The sequence below is a fragment of the Aphelocoma coerulescens genome, chromosome 7, assembly GCF_041296385.1.
Source record: "Aphelocoma coerulescens isolate FSJ_1873_10779 chromosome 7, UR_Acoe_1.0, whole genome shotgun sequence".
Classification (NCBI taxonomy): Eukaryota; Metazoa; Chordata; class Aves; order Passeriformes; family Corvidae; genus Aphelocoma; species Aphelocoma coerulescens.
The window spans coordinates 33,656,325-33,675,971 of NC_091021.1; the positions used below are offsets into that span (position 1 = coordinate 33,656,325).

The 19,647-nt window shown below is 40.3% G+C and overlaps 1 protein-coding gene across 9 annotated transcripts in view; it reads left to right on the forward strand.

Moving 5' to 3' along the window:
* The window catches only part of R3HDM1 (R3H domain containing 1), a 50,686-nt gene that overhangs the window by 19,535 nt on the left and 11,504 nt on the right, over positions 1-19,647 (forward strand). For 5 of the 9 annotated variants that reach the window (XM_069021253.1, XM_069021244.1, XM_069021249.1 and 2 more), the window contains 11 exons: positions 1,003-1,111; positions 1,199-1,294; positions 2,617-2,654; positions 2,737-2,787; positions 2,934-3,160; positions 5,726-5,983; positions 8,599-8,753; positions 10,138-10,239; positions 13,530-13,790; positions 14,276-14,396; positions 19,041-19,195. In XM_069021253.1, the coding sequence (XP_068877354.1) occupies positions 1,003-1,111; positions 1,199-1,294; positions 2,617-2,654; positions 2,737-2,787; positions 2,934-3,160; positions 5,726-5,983; positions 8,599-8,753; positions 10,138-10,239; positions 13,530-13,790; positions 14,276-14,396; positions 19,041-19,195 (1,573 nt within the window). The remainder of the gene's footprint in view (positions 1-1,002; positions 1,112-1,198; positions 1,295-2,616; positions 2,655-2,736; positions 2,788-2,933; positions 3,161-5,725; positions 5,984-8,598; positions 8,754-10,137; positions 10,240-13,529; positions 13,791-14,275; positions 14,397-19,040; positions 19,196-19,647) is intronic. The other 4 variants (XM_069021247.1, XM_069021250.1, XM_069021245.1 and 1 more) reach the window with 4 other exon arrangements.

Here is a 19,647-nt window from a genome sequence, read left to right on the forward strand (position 1 = left end):
GAGCAGGGATGTTACTGACATCAACCACCCAGTGCACACTGGCACATCTCAGTGGAGTGGGAGTTGGTGATTGCAGGGCAGTAAATTCAGAGACCTTTAAAAGAAAGAGGTAAGACAGTCTAAAGGTTCTCTGAAATGCCTGCTAATTATGTTTGGGCATCCAGTACCCAATAGGCAGGGCTGGCTGTTTCATAGGAAAAGCTCCCCTGACTCCATCCAGGAGTCCTGGATAATGATAAATAACAGAAATAGAGAAGAGCATACATTTATTCTGTCCTCTATTAGACAAATATTTCCTGATTGTCTGAGCTTTTCGCTTATGATAGCAGTAGTTCTATTATTCAGATACTTGGTATCTCTCTTTAATAACAAGGATTTGCAAAATACCACTTTTTCTTTCAGAAAGTAGATAAAATACTTGTAACAATTACAATATTTGTAATTTGTTGCTTCACTCTCTCCCTATGACTGTGTGAAACGCTTGCCTGCATTATACTGTTCTTCTCTTACTTATTTCTACTTAATTTCGTTTTAGAAGTTTCTAAGTTTCAGTGCTTTCTCCTCTATCTTCTTTCCTCTGTTTTTCCTTGAAATGAACTCTGAGGTATTGCGGCTCTAGCAGCAAACACCTGTCTTCACTTCCATGCATGCCCAATATCCATTGCATGGCACCAGTTGGGATTCCAGAGCACTTCTGATTCCCCAAGGGCACGTGGCTTGCCCCTACCTTAACTGGGAGTTGCAGCAAAAGTTGCAGCTTCAGTTCCTTTGAAGGAAGAAGTTTTTACAAGCAGGTTTGTTATGCCTCAGGACAGGACTTGTCCTGAGGTGCACCCCTGTGCACCTCATCTTTTCCATTGCCTGGACAGTCAAAATTATTCTTTCAGTTAGAATATTAAGTATATTTAAAATTAATCTTGAGTATACTTCAGTTTGTTCCACTGTGTGTACAGCATATGTTTGCAAAACCATAAATGTTTTCTTTGTAATGACTTTTCTCAGACCTGACCAAAAGTTTTGTGAGCATATAAAGGATGAGAAGAGCGATGACTTCCAGAAGCGGTACATCCTTAAGAGAGATAACTCTAGTTTAGACAAAGATGACAACCAGGTAAAGCTTATTCTTTCCAAGTGCTGTATTTGACTGTGCATTCTTACTGCTTTCCTGTGTAAATTGACACTGTACCACTTAATTTAGATGAGAATACGATTAAAAGATGACAGAAGAAGTAAATCCATAGAAGAACGTGAAGAAGAATATCAGAGAGCTAGAGAAAGGATATTTGCACAAGATGTATGTATCAAAAGCAATCTGTCACTGTTTTCTATGAATCCTTCACACACATACATGCACAGGTGGCTTTCCAGGAAACTTTGCTTCTGAATGACACTAAGCAGATAAGAGAGTGTGGCCTGAGTGAGTTTTAAATGATGCTGCAGTTACTGAGAAATCTTCTGTTTTCTCTAATTGCTGCTGTGTGAAACTCAAACAACCCAAGAATTATTTAGGAGTGTTCTCTAGCATTATCTAGTGCAATGCATTTCCCCCCTTTGCATTGTTTTGCTCCCCACTGCAATTTAAGTTACAGAGTTTTGGTACTGCAATTATTTCAGTTGTTGCTCAGAGCAACAACTGAAAGGAGAAAAAACCCAAGCAAATTAAAAAAACAAAAAACTCTTTTCTCACTTGTATCTATAGCAAGCACATCTTCTGAGTGGTCACAGTAAAATGATTTGAGGTCCCATATGTGAAATTCCAGTCAGGAATCTCACGGTCTAATCTCCTGACTGGAGATACCATGCAGAACAACATTGTAGGCTACAATTCAATTGCAAGTAGTGATTATATTGAGTAAAACAAAGCAAATATTTCTTAAAAAATATGTGTTACCTTTAATAATCCACTTCTGACGTTTATCTGTAGCTCTTGCACATCCAAAACCAAATTCTCATTCTGAAGAGAGTAATGAGCTCTTGAGAGGCTAATTTAATTTTTTTGTTCACCTTAGTTACAAACAAGAAGAATGGACTTTTGGATATAAAATTACATTTTCCTTTTGCATCTTAATTTACCATGTAAATGGTACCTTAGAAGCTTTGTGCCAGCTGTTGGTAATTACAGTCAAGGACAACATAATCTGAGTCAGGAGCAGCCTTTTTGGTTCTGTTCTGTGTGCTCTGTAGCATACCCAGACTGGTACCCAAAGCAGTGAGCAGTTACTGCAGCAGCAGTGGCCTCTTCCCCTCCACCCTTCCCAGCAGAAGACAAGGCAGCTCAGGTGCTGTGACAGCTCTGGGAATCACACACCAGCTGCAAGTGACAGAAGGCCCAAGGGAAGAATTGTAACTTCAGAAAAAGTCTGATAGAAACCAACTGACCAGCATTGTAACTATCCTGATGCTGACTTTGATTTCCTGCACAAGGGCCTTTTTATATAGTCTTGTTTCCTTATGGTTATTGTTCACCAAGACCAAAAAAGTTTCTCAGGCAGTGTAACATAAAGAGGGTGCTGTAAAAGTCTGTGTCTAATGCACAAGGCTCCAGATTGGTATGTGTTTTGTAGTACGGGTTCTAGATACCATTCATATTAATTTCTGCACTTCTTTGCCCCTCAGTCCCTGTGTTCCCAAGAGAATTATTTCACTGATAAAAGGTAAGAAAATTTGCTGTTTAACTCTGTTTTGTCTTCCTATTTTCTTAATAAATATTAAGCTATCTTATTAAAATGTCAACAGAATCCAGGAGGAAGAAACTAATAGTACACAACAAAGACGACAGATACTTAGGTATTTGATGCTTTCTTTTAAACAAACAAAACCCAAAGTATTCTGCATGCATTTACCCTTTCCTTCTGTTTTTTGTTTTCTTTTTTTTCCTTTTCCCTTATTTTGCAAGTGCTGCTTGTGCTAAAAGTTCAGTTTGTAACTTGCAGAATCAATAAGGAGGCATCGGGGAGATCGGCCAACAGCCACCAGAGCAGCACTGAGACGGAGCTGAGGTACTGCGAGCCGCGGCCCTGGAGCAGCACCGACTCCGACAGCTCCCTGCGCAACCTGAAGCCCGCGGTCACCAAGGCCAGCAGCTTCAGCGGCATCTCGGTGCTGACCCGCGGGGACAGCTCTGGCAGCAGCAAGAGCACGGGCAGGCTGTCCAAGACAGGTACAGCAGCCTCAGGGCAGGCACTGGAGGCTGAGCTGGGTGTGCACTGCAGGTGTTCTGGGTGGGGAGGCTCCGTGCATCCCATTCCTTCGGGATACGGGGGCTGCACACATGGAACACCTACGGACCCAGCCCTAGATCCATAATGTAATAAATGAGGTGAGCACTTCTGGCTTTAGAAGGAGAATTTTCAAGTGTGTTGTAGCTGGCTTGAAGTTTAATGCATTTCATCTCATACAAAGGGTTTGAAACGTTTTTTACCAGAAATATTTTTGTATAAAATACTTTGAGTTCAGCTCTTCAGTTCTAGTGGGGTAAAGCTGCATTGCATGGTCTTAGGAAACTGTGCACTGCTATCCTACTAGCTCAGATAAACAGCACTAAAGTCTATGAATTGGTCTATTATATTGTGTTCTCATTCTTTTGTTAAATGAATATGGCTAAAATGCTTAATTTTTAGATTGCTGAGAAATGAGGTCAGTGGAATGAAGTGTACTGTTTAAGACTCAAAAATGCTGGGGAAAAAGCTTGTAAGAGTCTGGGTTTCAAAGGTGTGTTAATTTGTAATTAATGTGAAAACAAAGTCTCAGAAGATATGGGAATGAATCTTCTGTGGGTCAAAAATGAAATTTAGTAAATATTTGTATTTAAACACCAACATTATTTGATCCAGTTGCTAATCTGTGGAGAATTTTGACGTTTGTAATACGTGGGTGGGTTACCAGTAGGCTGCTGCAGAATTTGAAGTAGAACTGTAAAAAAGCAGAATATAATTGCTTGCCTTATTAATATTGGCTTTGATCTTATTTATAAAACTGGTTTCTAATGAGTATCTATTTTAATTTTTTGCTTTTCCTTAAACCACCACTACCTTTTAGATATATGGCCACGCTGCTATATCTTAATGCAGAAAAACAGTAACAAATTCTATCTGTCCATTGTATACTTGTCTAAAAAAACCAAAACCATTTCAAGGTACTTCTGCTGTAAAATTGTGCCATCATACAGAGTTACTCCATTTAGCAGTGTAGTGATGCTATTTGGCACAGCTTGAAAAGAAACTGCAACCTGACAATAAAATACATTCTTAGAAGTCTTTGTTGGCTAAATTTCAAGAACATAAATGGATTATTAAAATTTTTGCTGGAAACCTTATTTTGGCATTCTGAGAGTTAACATTCCAGGTTTGAAATGCCCACCTTGATGGTTGTTGCTTCATGCAGTTCCAGGTTGTGGTGATTTGGCACATGTTGAGCTTGGGTTTGTTCACTTTGTTCAGGGATGCAATTGGCTCTGGTTATAATGGCTTCAGCCTCACTTCTCTGCATAATCTAGAAGTGAATACACTTGGAAACGAATCCAAGTAACTCTGCTCAGGCAATGATGGTTTTACAGAGCTGGGATGTGCTGTCTCACCCAGTTTACAATTAATAGCTTTGATTTCACTTCATTCAATAAAAAAGGCCAATGCCTCAAGCTGTGCTCTCTTCATAAGCACAAGGGTTACAATTAGCAACTTTTATGGAGGACTGCAAAGCAGTAGATAAATTCCATCAGAGTGCTTCTTGCATCTTGCTTTTTCTTCTAGATTGTATTGAGGCTGCTAATGAGGAGTTTTTAAATTTAAACAACTGTATTCTGTTTCCAAGTACTGCAAGTATCATATACTTCTTATTAAGTCTTTGGTAAACTGTATATCTAAAGCTCCAGATGTAGAGTGACCTGGGAACAGCAGTTCCACAGACCTCTCCATACTGGAGAATATTGGAATATTTCTTTTAGCTGCATGCCTTGGCTTTCAGGAAGCTCAGGGTCTGGTTCTCCACTGCATTGCAATGTTTATAGTAATTCATATCTATAAAATGATTATTGCTTTCAATTGGCTATTCCATACTCCTTTGAAATTTGAATTGTTGCATAAAGCCGAGCTAAAGCTACCATATTACCCTCAGTTTTTCTAGCTGTAGTCTCGATTTCAGCCTGCAAATTGTCAGAGGAGGAAAGAAATAGTGTTGCAAGTTGTAGTGTAATGCAAATTGTCCAACAGGTGAGTCAGAGAAGATCTGACCCCCAGTAGTGCAAAGAAACTGGTCCTTGCTTGCATGCAGGCTGTGTGTGCAGAGCATGAGGCTTTAGCTGGCAAATCCACAGGGACACCAGGGCCCTGCAGTGCATTCCCTGCACTGCCTTCACCTGCACAGCTGCAGGAACTAGGGCTGGGTGTTCACTGCCTCAGTGCATCCAATCCAGCATTTTGGAGTAGTGAGCAATCACCTCCATGCATTCTGGAGGTACAAACACTCATTTTCTGACCAGAAAACCAGAGCTAGATATGAAAGCCTCACTTTGCAGTGCAAAGCAGTGCTGAATTGACCCTTGGTTCACAGAAGGGACCTTGTAATGGTATTCCAGGGGAGATGGAGGGGGAGTCCATTGACAAGGCTGCTGTTGAATGGTGGGCTTAATGCTGAGCTATCAGGGTGAGCACTTACAGGTGTGTATTTTAAAGTGAGCATGATGTTACTGTCTCCAGGTAAAACCAGTTTCTCGTTACTCCTTTCCTAGGTTCAGAGTCTTCTAGTAGTGTAGGGTCCTCCACGGGTTCTCTCTCTCACAGCCAGCAGCCTCTTCCAGTGCCAGCTCTAAGCCAGCCCTCTCCTGGCACGCCTGCCGTGTATCCAACTGTCAGCTCTACTAACTCTCTTTCCTTTGATGGTGGCATGAGCGGGCAAGTGGCACCTGCTGCTAGCAGTAGCTTCTTTCTGCTTCCCTTGGAAGCAGCGGGCATCCCGCCTGGCAGTGTGCTGGTCAACCCTCAAACAGGTTGGTACATGCTTGGGGGTATCTCTGTTACACTGGGGAGCTTGGAAAAAAATGCACGAGTGTTTGCATAAGACTTCGTGTCACTATTGTCCTTTGTCCTTTATTTTTCTCTTTATTTTTTAATGTGGTTGTGTTTGTTCAGTGCACTTAATTTAACAAGGAAGCATGACTGGAGGATCAAAGGAATGAGTAAACTCACATGATTTTCTCTAGAAGAGTTTTAACTTACATGTAAAATTTTCATGAGTGACTTGCACAAAATATGAAAATCATATGATTTAGTATCCAGAACACAGAATAACTTTAATTAGTTGTTTCAGCTTTTTTCAGGAGAGGAAAAAGTCTTTTCCAGTGCTACTATAAAACAGTTTCAATGAGGGGAGAGAGCCTGAGAAAGGATTTCTATTGACTTGAAAGAATTTATCATCCTTCATTTTTTTTGATGCAACATACTCTCATCTCTATGCTCAAGGCTGAGTTAACACAAGTGAAAGAAAGAAGCACAGGATGAAATGCTGTTTCTTAACTTCTCCTTGCCACTTTAAAACAGGATTAAATCAGTGTTGGTGTAATTGGCCAATACTGATATTTTTTAGTAAGTAGTTAGGAAATTGATACTTCATAATGTAGATGCAAGGAGATCTGTAATAGCCTGTCTGGATTAAATAATGAGTTAGCATTCTCTGGGCAAATCTGCATCTTGTAGAAATTAAGAAATCCTGAAAATTTTAATTTACCTTTTATGTAAAACATCATAATTTTAAGAAATTATATGTTTTAATTTTAGTATAATGATTTGTTTTCATGGTAGAAAAGAAAATACTTCAGGATATATTTACCATCATTCTGTAGATGGACTTGATTATGTTTGAATATAACTACACGTGATGTTTTAAGCAAACTGTTTCTCATTGGGGTTGTTAAAATGATCATGTAGTAAATAATTTCTTTAACTTGAAGGTGTAACATTGAAATAGATAAATTCCTCTTTTTCCTTAATATGAATCAATTGCTAAAAATTTGGTTACAAATGAGTTGCTGTAGGACCTAATTTTCATAGATAGCCATTGGATTTGGAGGAGAATGTATTTGTCATCTTAGAGCTAAGTTCATTAATAGTCTTTTATAATTATGTTAATGTCTTACAAGCTTCGAATAGAAAATGAAGAACACTCTGAAAACAAGGAACATTTAGGTGCAGATAAACTTCGATTCCCGATGTACTCAAATCATTGCATTCTGTAATTGTTCCTCTGGCTTTATTGTTCCAATGCCAGCCAGAGTTCCAAAAGCAGAGATTGGTTCCTCAAAGTTTCTGACAGAGGATTCTGTGCCCTTGGGGCAGCAGAGCCATTCTTCTCACTGGCTGAAGATGGGAATTAGGAAGAGACAGTTCTTATCCAGACACTCCAAGAAACAAGTGAAGCTCTGGTGATTAGCAGGAAGTGGTAGAAGGAAATAAGAAAATCTGACTCCCTGTTCATGTGAACATTCCCAATTCTTGAGTGTTAAAGAGAAATCTGTTAAGCTCAGTTGAGTACCACCTGATGAGCTGCAGTCCAGCTGCTGCAGCTTATTTTTGCAAGTCTGTTCATGCTCCCTCTGTGTCTGCCATGAATTTCTCGGTCCTTTCTTCAGTAACTGTTACCCTCTTTATGTTGGGCAGTTTTATTTAAATATGATGGGACCAAGAGGTCTGGAGGAGCATTAGTCTGCTTTGACAGGGTACAAAGGCTTTAGGCTCAGTTTATACCTTTCTGGAAAGGACAAGAATATCTTTAAATCAGAGGAGAGAAAAATTTACATTAGTATTGAGCCCTTTAAGCATCAGAATAAGCCAGTGCAGGACACATGTCACTAAGCAGGTAGGCCCAGGTCCTTGCCAGCCGGGCTCCTGTTCCTTCCATTTGTCTGGGTTTTTTTCCAACCCAGGCACAAAAAGAAATCACTGGTTTTTTATAGTTTACTTTTATGGAGTTTATTTTTCAATTCTTTTTCACTGGCCCATTGCTGTAATATTGAGGTTGCAAATTATTAAATAGGAGAATAATTCTATGTTATTTATTTTGAAAGCTAAAAGCCAATTAATCTAAGAATATAGGGGAAGAGAGTCCTTTATCAGTAATCTCATTGGCAGTCATGGGAATACCAGGGCAGCTATTCCTTTATATAATTTTCAAAAAATATTTGCCTTTAAGCTCTCCTGTGTTCTGATTGGTGTTCAAATTGATTAAAGGAGATTTAATTTTTAAAAGATCCTTAAAACAGTATTTTTAGTAGGGTTTTCCTTTATTACTCCTGTCATATTAGATGTACTTGATTAAAAATCAAGTTTCAAGATGAGTAGGATATAAGTAATATTTATCTGTGTTCACTAAGTAAAGATTGGGGTATCTTTGTTTAGCTTAAATGGTTTGGGTTTTTGCTGCATGTAGTCATTGCTGTTATAAATGTAGTTGTGAGCATTTGGCATGAATCTGTCATATAAAATAGTATGACCACTTATTTTTCTATTCTATTATTTTATTCATTTTGCCTGCTATAAATATATTTGTCTGTTTTCTCCCAGCTTAGATGGTGCAACTGGTTGTGTTTGTTCTCTTTCCCCTGGGCAGGTCAGCCGTTCCTCAATCCCGATGGCACTCCGGTTGTGTACAATCCTCCCCTGCCTCAGCAGCCTGTTAGGACCCAAGTGCCTGGAGCTGCACCTCAGCCAGCCCTGCCCAGCCCAGCCCAGCACCAGCCCGGAGCAAACCCCGTCCTCTCACAGGTGCACTTGTCAAACACATGCCCAGGGACACTGGGGCTGGGCTCTCACTCAGCTCTGAGATCAGGGGCACGGGGTTATTTATTCTGCTGCAGTGCATGTGAAGAACAGTCACACAGATAAGGGTAACTGGGCTTTTTCCCTCCCAGTCCTCAGAACTATCAGCTCTGCTCAAACCTGAGCATGGCAGGCAGCCTTTTCTTAAAAATACTGAGGAATTTTAGTATGAAAATATTCTGTTTCCAAGAACAAGAGGTTCTGCTTTCATCCCTAATTGCACTGTGGAGTTACGTGGGCACTAAGGGCAATATAGTCGGCAGCTGGGAAGAGAGTTAATCCAACTGGAACCTTGAGTTTCTTGTCTTAGGGTTGTTTCTCAGCCAGATGAATTCCTGGGCTGTACAGCACAAGCAGGAGTCATGGCACAGAAGGAGTAGCTTAGGACTGGTACAGCATGAACATCTCATTAGTAGCACTTTGGCCTGTTCTGTTCAGAAAACCACACACACGAGTACAGGATGTGTTTTATCCTTGTCTTGTACAAGAGTTTAGTAAAATAGGCCAGATTAAAGACTGCCCCAGCCCTAGAAGGAGAAGAAAAGCAAAATGTATGGGCAGGAGAAGGGAGGGTTCTCCCTCTCCACAGCAGCTACTTCAGGCACCAAGGTACTGGCTGTAGTCTCCTGTGGTATTTTCAGATGGTTCTTAAATTTTATCGAAAAGTTACTTATAGAACTTCACCTAAACCTTTACCTTTGTTTGTTTTCCCTGTTTAAACCTGTTCAGATAGCTGGGTATACCACAGTAGAGCTGGTCTGTTTTGGAAAAGGTCTCATTTGTACTCTTTCTAGTTCACAGAAGTGTGTATGTAATATTTGCAGTTTTCTTCACGAGTTCTGTACTAATTCTCTGATTACCTTCTCAATGGATGCTGGAATTAAACCTGCCTGAAATATTATGAGCAATGATAGCTATCTAGAGAAAATATTTTAGTACTGTTGAATAAATGAAAGTAGTATGTTTGAATCTATGGTTAGTAGTAAATTCATTCTGCCTTTAGATGCTTTGAAAGAGCTTGTGTTTAAAATGCATGTGGAGTTTTTAGTCTCTCTAAAGGAAACAGTAAATGTTAAATAGAAGCAATTTGGTGACATAGCTAATATAGTGTATTACAAATAAAGCAAAGTCTTTTGGGAGACTGAGATACTCAGTGTTCTTCTGTTTTCATTCTATGCAGTCTTAAGCTTAGGAAAAAAGAAGTATCCATTCTGTTTCTGAGAGTGGAGTGAGTTGCTCTTCTGGAGTTGCTTGTTTCTGTTACAAAAGACTTGTTTTCACTTCTCTTACTCTGGTGTTAACCTTGTTCATAACCCTGTTATTTCTGCAGCCTCTGCGGGCTCTGCAGCCTTCCTCCCAGCCTGTCCAGTACTCTGCAGTGTCGTACCCACCCCCGCTCCTGCCAGCCTCCTCTGCACAGCAATACTCTGTGGTATTACACCTTCTCTTCTCTGCTCCCTGCATAGGCTCATGTCTGGTGCCTGCTGACCTTTGCTTGGCTGTTTAAGTGCTGTGTGATAGCAGGGTAGTGGCTGGCTCTCAATCACAGTGACACATCACCCAAGTGCCCGAGACAGGAACATTTTAAGTTCAGCAGGAATATATGCAATTAAGGCTGTATCTATATATCTTTATATTTAGAGATACATTATTTCCCTTTGTAAAGGAAGTTTTTCAGTGCTGTTTTGTTAGCCAGTCAGTATCTTTGTGTCTCTGGATTAACCTCTTTCCATTGTTTCGTATTGTTTCCTTGTCTGCTCGCTCTTCTGCTGAACCTTAATACATTCTGATGGATCGGCTGCTCTGATTTTCTGAGATTACCTTTTTGTAGCCTCTTTGCTAGAACTTTCAACACTCTCATTTCTCTAGTATCCATTGTTTAATAAGTAGAAGCTGGAAATGAAATATCTTAGTCTATCAAAAACCAGGAAAAAAAAAAAAGAAAAGCCACACAAAGTGAAACTGAAACTTAGTAAATGAGAATTGTTATCCAAGGGAGAATCTGAACTAGAGTCCAGGTCAAAGTCTGCTCTGATACTCTGCTGAGTGCATGCTTGTGTTGAGTTTATGTGGCAAGATTTTGGAGCAGGGAGCTGCAGGGATGGCTCCTGGCAGAAGAGATTGGGAGCTGCCCCCACATTGGACGGAGACAACTTCAGGCAGCTCCAGGGCTGACACTGCATAGCCCAAGCTGAGTCAGTCCTTCACACTGGTGGCACCTCTGAGTGTGCTTGGAAAAGGGTGTGAGGGACAGGAGGGAGAAACAACTGCAGAAATCGAGGCCAGAGGGAGGAAAGCAAGGAGGAGCTCCAGGAGCTGGAGCAGAGCCTGCAGCCTGGGGAGGAGACTCTTGTGAAGCAGATTCTCCCCTTGAAGCCCATGAAGGACCATGGTGGAGTAGATATCCACCCTGCAGCCCTTGGAGCATCCCACAGCAGAGCAGGCAGAGGTGCTCTGAAGGAAGCTGGAGCCTTTAGGAGTGGGCTCCTGGCAGGAGCTGTAGCTCCTGGAGAGGAGCCCTTCAGGAGCAGGTTTTCTGGTAGGACCCACACTAGGGCACTCCACTCCTGAAGGACTTCAGCCTCTGGGTAGAACCCACACTGAAGAGGTTTGTGAAGGACGGTATCCCGTGGGTGGGACCGCACGCTGGAGCAGAAGAGTGAGGAGGAAGAAGCAGTAGAGACATGACCAGGAACCAATCACAAGCCCCATTCTCCATCCCTTGTGATACTTGGAGGAGGAGGTAGAAGATTTGGGAGTGAAGTTGAGTCTGGGAAGAAGCAGTGGGGTTGAGGGAAGCTGGTTTTAGTTTTGTTTTTATTTCTCACTATCCTACTCTGTTATTAATTGGTATAAATAAATTTAATCTTCCCCAAGTTGCATCTGTTTTGCCTGTAATGGTAATTGGTGAATGATCTTCCTGACCTTTTCTTGACCCATAAGCCTTTCATCATATTTTTTCCCCCTGTATTGCTAAGGATTAGAGGAGGGATGGAGTGGCTTGGTGGGCACTTAGGAGCCAGCCAAGGTTAACTCACCAGTGTTCAATAGCTAATTTTCAACATTAACCAGAAATGTCTTATAATAAATACGGTTTTAGCTGAAGTCAATAGGGATGTCATTTCTGAAGTTGAGAGTTTGAGAAGGCGCTAAAGCAGAGAAGGAAACTCCTTCCAGGTTTGTAGTAATTTCAAAGCATTTTACATTCAGGAAATGGGTTCAAATACTAAGTGCCCTGGCAGTTTCAAAAATTTATTCCTGCTGATGGTAGCTTATGTAACATAATGAAAAGGATTGATGGTCTTGGATTGCAATCCAAGTGTAACACCTCTGTAGTTGGCATCAGGAGAGTGTGCTTTCTCCATTTATTGGGAATGCCATGTTCCAGGGTTTAATCCTGCTTGTACCATACATGTCACTGCAGGACAAACTGACCAGATCAGAATTTACTTACGCTGGTAATGTAACAGAAATCAGTGTGGTATGGCTTGGGTTTATCCTTCAGACACATTTAGAGCTAAGATAAACTCACATGCAGGATCTCCTCTCTAAACTCAGGATTTGGAAAAGCTGAATGTAAAATCCAAAGTAGAAAAGCATTATAGTTGTGTTTAATAGGCACCATTAAGGAATGAAATACCAAAGTCAGATTATTGTCTAATGAAAATAAGGCTTTTAAAGATGTACTAAATACATACTAAAGGTATTTATTCTAAATAAAGTTTTAGGTGCAAATTCATATTTCCGGCAGTAATTAATAATATCTTTAGCTTGGAAACTAAAAAAATATATCAAAATGTGAATGTAGCTAATCAGTAAAAGATGGAGCTTGCACTTACTTTTTCTTGATTAATTTCTATCTTCAGGATGATCTAAGAGAAAATCAAGTGGTCTTGAAATAATTTTAATGTTCCTGCATTTTTGGAGAGTCCACTTTTGAAATATGAACCAAATCTTCCTATTTAGCAAAAAAAAAAAAAAAAAGCAATACTAGTTAGTGATCACTTCTAATTTCCAGGATGTTGCTAATTTGATGCTGAATTGCTTGTAAAGAGAAGGAGCTTGGGGTTACAGTAACAGAAGTTTCAGATTCCACAGGACTCCTGCAGTGCTCAGTGCAATCAGTGGCATCCTTTTAGATGTTAATAAAACACAGATAGAGGGTAACCACTGGAACACATTTCTCTCTGTTGTTACTTGATTTCAGATGAAAAGATAATTAATCTTTGCATGTAGAATAATAGCTAAGTTAGAGGAATGTACCTTGTAACTCAGGATTGGAACCTTGTTATGTTAAGCTCTCAAAACCAAAACTTTACTTCAGCAATACTAATGCATCCTGCTATTTTAACTGGGGTTAGATGTTTTCACTCAAGTTTTGGAGTCCAATCAGAAAATTTTAGTGACACAAATCCTGAACTTTCTTTTTGACAAATGAATTCTCACAATAAGTAGACAAAAGCAGATGTAATCCAAAAGGCAAAATATTTGCAGTGAAAATAGTGAAGTCTGAACATGGGATGTTCTCCCCTGCTGTCAGCCCTGAAGATAATTTGCTACCGTTCCATCTTCTTTGCCGTTGTTCTTTGGCTGCCGTTGCTAATGCACAGTAATGCGAGACATGCTGTCTGAAACTTACTGACGTATTTGGCTATTTTATTTATTTTTCCTTGAATGTGCATTTGCAAATGTATTTTTTTCCTGTTTTTCCCACGACTGCAGCAAGACAGCCTGGGATCGCAGTTCAGCCACCTGAGCCTCGCGCGGCAGCCCCCGGCCGAAGGCGCCGAGCCTGCCCCGGCGCTGTTCCAGCCCAGCGTGGTGCTGCCGGCGCCGCAGCAGCCCGGCTACATCCTCACGGCCGCGCCCGCCGCAGCGCCCTCGGCACAGCCCGCGCCGGCCCCGGCCTACTCGGGCCCCGGCCACCCCGTGGCGCAGCCCGTGCTCCCGCAGCAGGGATACGTGCAGCAGCCCGTGCCACAGGTACCACGGCTCCTTCCAGCCTCCCGAAAGCTGCAGTGAGAAACTGACCCTGCTCTTCTACTCGGCACCTTTTCATATGGTCTGGGGCTCCCTGCAGAACTGCAGCTCTGTGCTTTTGTTGAGGGGTTGGGGTTTTTCTGGGGTATGTGTTTTGTAATGAATGACTTCTGTTTACTTGAGGAGCAACAATCACACAGGTTTTCCTATTTACTTGCAGCTGGTAAAACTCATGTTCTGCATAGTTTTCTTGTCTCTCAAATGCCTCTTGGTGGAAATTGGAGTGTTCCTTTTACAAGGAAAGTAGAGAAAGTGGCTGTTAAAGAGGGTATTTATGTAGTATAAGTGATTTTTGAATTGCTGAACTATTTAACATCCATTGCACCTTTTAACAAGTTTTGGATCTTTGTTTTATGCATTTTGCATTTAGATGTCTGCCTTCTCTAGAGCTGCATGCAGGTAGTGAACCTCTGATTGTTCCTTTTCAGATGCCACCTTGTTACTGTACCCCCAACCAGTACCCGCACTCCAGCCAACAGTACCGCCCTGTTTCTGTCCATTACAGCACGCAGCAGAACCAGGCCCTGCCACAGCCTGGCCAGCAGACAGGTTTGTTCAACTCTTCCAGCATTTCATTAGAACACTTCATGTGGTTTTTCTCCTGGTTTTTCCTTTTAAACTTACTTTGCTGTAAAATTTCAAATCAAATACAAGTTCAGATGTAGAATACAAAGTGTGACTAACTTAAGGTGGAAAAATTTGAGTCACTTGTGCATGAAACTTGGCATTCGAGCCATTCTTTTGAGTAGCTCATGCTGTAACTTTAATTACAGGATTTTTAAAATTTTAAAGTTAATAATTTTTAAAAAATTGTAACTTAGTAACTAATAACTTGAGTAACTTGCAAAGTAAGATGAATTAGTACCTTTAAATGATGTAACATTGCAGAGATGTACCTGAACTGAAAGTTCTAAGCTGAAGATACTAATCTTAGATGCTGTGGCATGAAAAGAGTGCTGTGCAGAAGATATTGGTGATACTGTTTTACTCTGTCTTTCTGTCCTATGATTAAAGAGATCAGGGTATTGGATGGAATATGTAATGAGACTTACGTGGTTAACTATTTTAGTAAAGACTTTTCAACTGTCTGAGTTACCCTTCTATGAATGTTAGCAAGCTTCATTTCCATCTCCTTCCTTTCTTGTTGTCTTTTTTCCCTTACAAATTTTAACTGTAGCTACCATTATTCTGACAATCTGTCTAAATATTGTTATGACTTCTTCAATAAGATTTGTATTCCTGAAACAAATTTACTTCTCAGTAATGTCTTGACTCATGGTCAAAACTTTCAGAAGTAACTAGTGATGTTTGGAGGCAGAGATCCTTAAAGACCAGGCTTTTATACCAGCTCTTAGTTGAATATATAACATCCTTCTGAGTTTCCTTCAGGAAGGTCTTTTTTAATTCCTCCCCCTGCCCCAAATATGTGTTGCTCTACAGAAACAGGATGAAAGATTAGCTTTTACAAATATTAACTGGATTTATTTATGTCCTATGAAGTAGAATGTCAGAGGGATAGCTCCTCTTCTGCACTTCTAGGAAGTGCTCCCGTAGTAGCAACACTTGGAGTTATTCAGGGTGCAGTTCACAAAGATTTTTTTCAAAGGAAAAGCAATTTCTTGGTTTTGCAACTTGTGTTATCCACTGGTGTTAGAGATGTGTTACCCAACTGTATTACACAACCTGCTTTCCTTCCTCAGAATTTTTAATACCTAGACTACTTAATAGCAAAAAGTCTGAGGCTCAAGGGGGATTACTTCCCACTGCAGGGACACCCTGTGTGAATAGCACACAAACTCCCTAACTCAGAGAGCTCACTGTACATTTGTACCCAAACAAACCAGTCTGAATTGGAAAGCATGGGTGATAAGATGCAAAGGGATGAACTGGTTGCTATAAGGTAAGTCCCTTTCTTGTATGTTTTTAGCTCTTTATATTTTAATTGAATTTCACTGCCTGTGGGTGAAAAGTGTCAGCAGATAAACTCCCTCTCTGTCCTGAAAGAAATAAAATAAGCAAGCTGTGCAGAAAGCTGCTTTACTGCTTTGATCACGTGTTTTGTACCTGCACTCTGACATCAAGGGATCAGGTTTATGTAGTATGGGGATAGTCCAGACAATAATTCTATTCAGTGTTTGGTTACTTGGTGTTTACCAGCACTAATGGAGAAAGAAGGATCTTATCAGAAACTGCATAATTAGTGTTTAACTGAAAATCTCCAAACTGCTCTCTGGCTCTTGCTGGCTCATTTAATGCTTTATAGGCAAATTTGAATCAGCCTTTTAGAAATAGATGGTTCCATGTCATGTTATCTGTTCTGGAAACACCTCATAAGATGGTGTATTTGAAAATTCTCTCTCTTTTAATTTACTTTAAACCACTGATATTTGCATTAATTTGACACAAAGCTATACCTGAAATGGTTGATGCTTATTAGCAACGTGTGGTTTTGAGCCAAAGGCACCACGTTACTTGGCTCATACAGCAAAGTGCCTGGGCAAAAATGAGAGTTACAAATCTTGCATTACATAAAAGCCGTGGGGTTTATTCATTTCAGAAAGTGGTTACTAACTATGAAATAACTTTGCAAACACAAATTCAGATAAAAGATGACAGCTTCTGAGAGCATGGCAACTGGAGCCACTTCTGGTCTAATGTTGAGGAGTGGCCTGACTATTGATGAGCTGTTGGATTCGGGGCCGTAACACTGTCTGAGAGGTTTACATTTCTCACAGTGAACCGGTCTCTTTTTCAGCTGCTTCCTGGCTTCCTTTTTAAAGGGGTTTCAGGTGAAATACTTGGGGGGTTCACTTTTAATAAAAATGCTTTCGTTGCCCAAAAGATGTTGGGAGAAGAAAACTCTCCTTAAGAAAAAGGCATTTCTGATTGCCATGATAATGTGAGCCCAGTTACCATGAGGCCTAACTACAGGTTGTTTAAAAATCTTACCTGAACTACAGTTCCTGTAGGAACATCAACTGCCTTCTGCTTCACAGCAGGGAATAAAACTATTCCAGTTATAACAGTAGCTGTAGTTTAATAGTTATAACCAAGCTCATCAACTCCCAGCTTGTTAACCAAGTGGTTGTGCTTGCTTTTCTGTTCTTGAATAAACAGTTTCTCACTCCTAATGCATTATTCAGAAAATATATTTCTATATTCTGTAAGTTAACTTTCTTATATTAACTGTGATTTCTTTTGAATTATGGAAATATTAAGAAACCTGCTCCTTTTTTTACCTCCAGTTTGAGTATTTCTGTGTAATGGGACAATCTGCTGTGGCAGGTGTGGGGTTTGTGCTGAGTGTTGCATTTCTGTCAGCCCACTCCATGCAGAGGTGAAATTGCAGCTAAAAATAGAGCATTCTTTGGAACGCTCTGGGGAACCTTCGTGGCAGCCAATTTGTATTGTTCCAGTTCCTTCTGCTTGCAGAATTGATTGTGTCTGTCTTTGGAAGTGCCAGAAAAGGCTGCAGAACTACTCACAGGTCTATTACAATTTCTGGGACATGAGGGGTTCAGACTGCAGTGCACTGATTGGGTCTGTCAACACCACAACTTCTCATTCTGCTGCTTTTTAGGGGCCACAGATCATTTTGTAACAAAGTATGTTGAAGCATTTTGTTTATTACAGATATGAAGGGCATTTTGTGCACAGTTCAAACTTAAGTTATTAAAAATTCTAAGTACTAATCCTACTTCAACCATGTATTGTTCTGAAGTTTTGTCTAGTCCTCTGAAAATATTTATAGTGTTGTGTGTTTCTAATGAATAGCTGTCTTGGTTTTAACAAACTGAACCTTCTTCCCTTTAATTTTCTGAAGCAATATTTGATTATATTAACAGTCTTCTTTTAGTGTTCATTGTTGCAATTTCTATAGAGAGCCTGCTGAGGCTGTTAGTGCACAATGTTCATTGTACCCCGCATGGATGAAATCAATGAACATCGGTGGGTGCTGCTCACAAAAAGGTGTTTTATGTTAACTGAATTACTTTCAGAATAGACCAAGCCTTTTTTTAGCAGAGTTTAAAGAAAACCCAAGTGAGTTTTGCAGCTAAATTTGCTCTATTATAGTTCCATGCCAAGGTAGGGAGCATGGGGAATGTCAAGGTCAGTGGGCTGTGAATGTGTCCAACTCAAACACAGACTCTTCTTGCCGTCAGTGCATCTTGACAAGCCCAGTTTTGTTATTCTGGAGGGATAACTGGCTTTGTCTCAGAAACACTGACTGTGATGGGGTTTTGCTGACATGGTAAGTAGTGCACACTTGTATGACAGAACATGACAAAAAGAACTTGTGTTCTGCATGTGTTTGGATCATGATAGCAGTTACCTGCTATATGCTTTTTGAAAAACGAGGAAAAGGGGGGTTTAGGTTGGACTTTATAAATGCACAGATTTCCTGTTTGGCACTCATGCTTTGGATGGTTTGGTTGGGGTTTTGGGGTGGCGTGGGGTTTTTTAGGCCATTTTTGAAAGATAGGAGAGGATACCAGTTTAAGCAATAACAAATTGTTTTAGACACACTGTAGAGGGGTGAACGTGAAAATCTTTCTTTGTATCCTTAAGATAATTTTGACTATAAAATGTCTTCCACTATGTACCAACATGGCTTGAACTTGGAAGATTTTTCTCAGTCCCCAGTTGGTTTTAGCATTACAGATTTCAGTAGAAATTGCCCCTTTGGAAGATTTGCACACATGCCTTATGCAAATTTTCCTGAAGTCCGATTTAGTTTTGAATTGCAGTCATGATGCTCTGACCCCTGGGGCACCTCAGGTACAAGCTGAATTTTGCATATGTAGATTTTCCAAACTAAAGTACCTGGAATGGCCTTGTTCACAATACCAGACAATGAATTGGGTTTGATCCTGTCTAGCATGCTTTGTTCAAGTGCTTTCAGCTTTCACCTGTCAAATCAAGGTGTTAATGCATGTAACCCAGAGTGTAAATGAATAGTGCATGTGAGAGAAGCATTGCAAACAGTATGGATAGTATTTCATGCTGAATCTAGATGAATAAATCTATTAATTTTAATGTTGGCTTCTTTTAATATGCATGATAAGTTCAACTGTTGTGAAGTTGCCAGATTAAACAAGCTATTGGAAAATGCTACATACATATTTTCACATAGGCAACTATGCTTAAAATGTGTTCATTATTTCAAAGTAAGATTTAAATGTATAATTTCAGGTTACCAGATTTTGCCCAACCAGCAGCAAAACTACCAGGGTTTAGTTGGAGTTCAGCAGTCTCAGAATCAAAATCTAGTCAGTGGCCAACACAACAACATTGGGAATCAAATTCAAGGTGTGATTGTTCCATATCCCTCAGTGCCATCTTATCAGGTGGGTAATGTATTCAAAACTTTCCAATGACTCTTCTGTGGGTTTGAGTGTTGGGGTTTTCTTGAAGTCCATTGCTTTGTGGTAGAAATGGTAGAAAGCTGCAAGCAGGTGTCAAAGTCACTTTGGGGATAGAAATTAAACAATACAAACCCACAACTGAAGTGAGAAGAAAGTCTGTCACAAGTGCACAAGTTCTAGTCCTGTTGAAAGCCAAGTGCTGGGTCAGTTGCGTTTCAGAGGGCGGGGAAGAAAAGTTCGTAAGGTTTCCGTCCCCAATTCAGAGGGTGGGGAAGAAAAGCTCAGAACATTTCCTTCCCACCACCCCACTTTCTATTGTAGAGAAAATATCTTGTTGATTCATGGAGTCCCTTGGAGCCAACATCTCCATTTTGGGGGAAGAAGATTTAAATAATTTTTTTAATATTGTTATTTTAACCACTGTTACCACTATT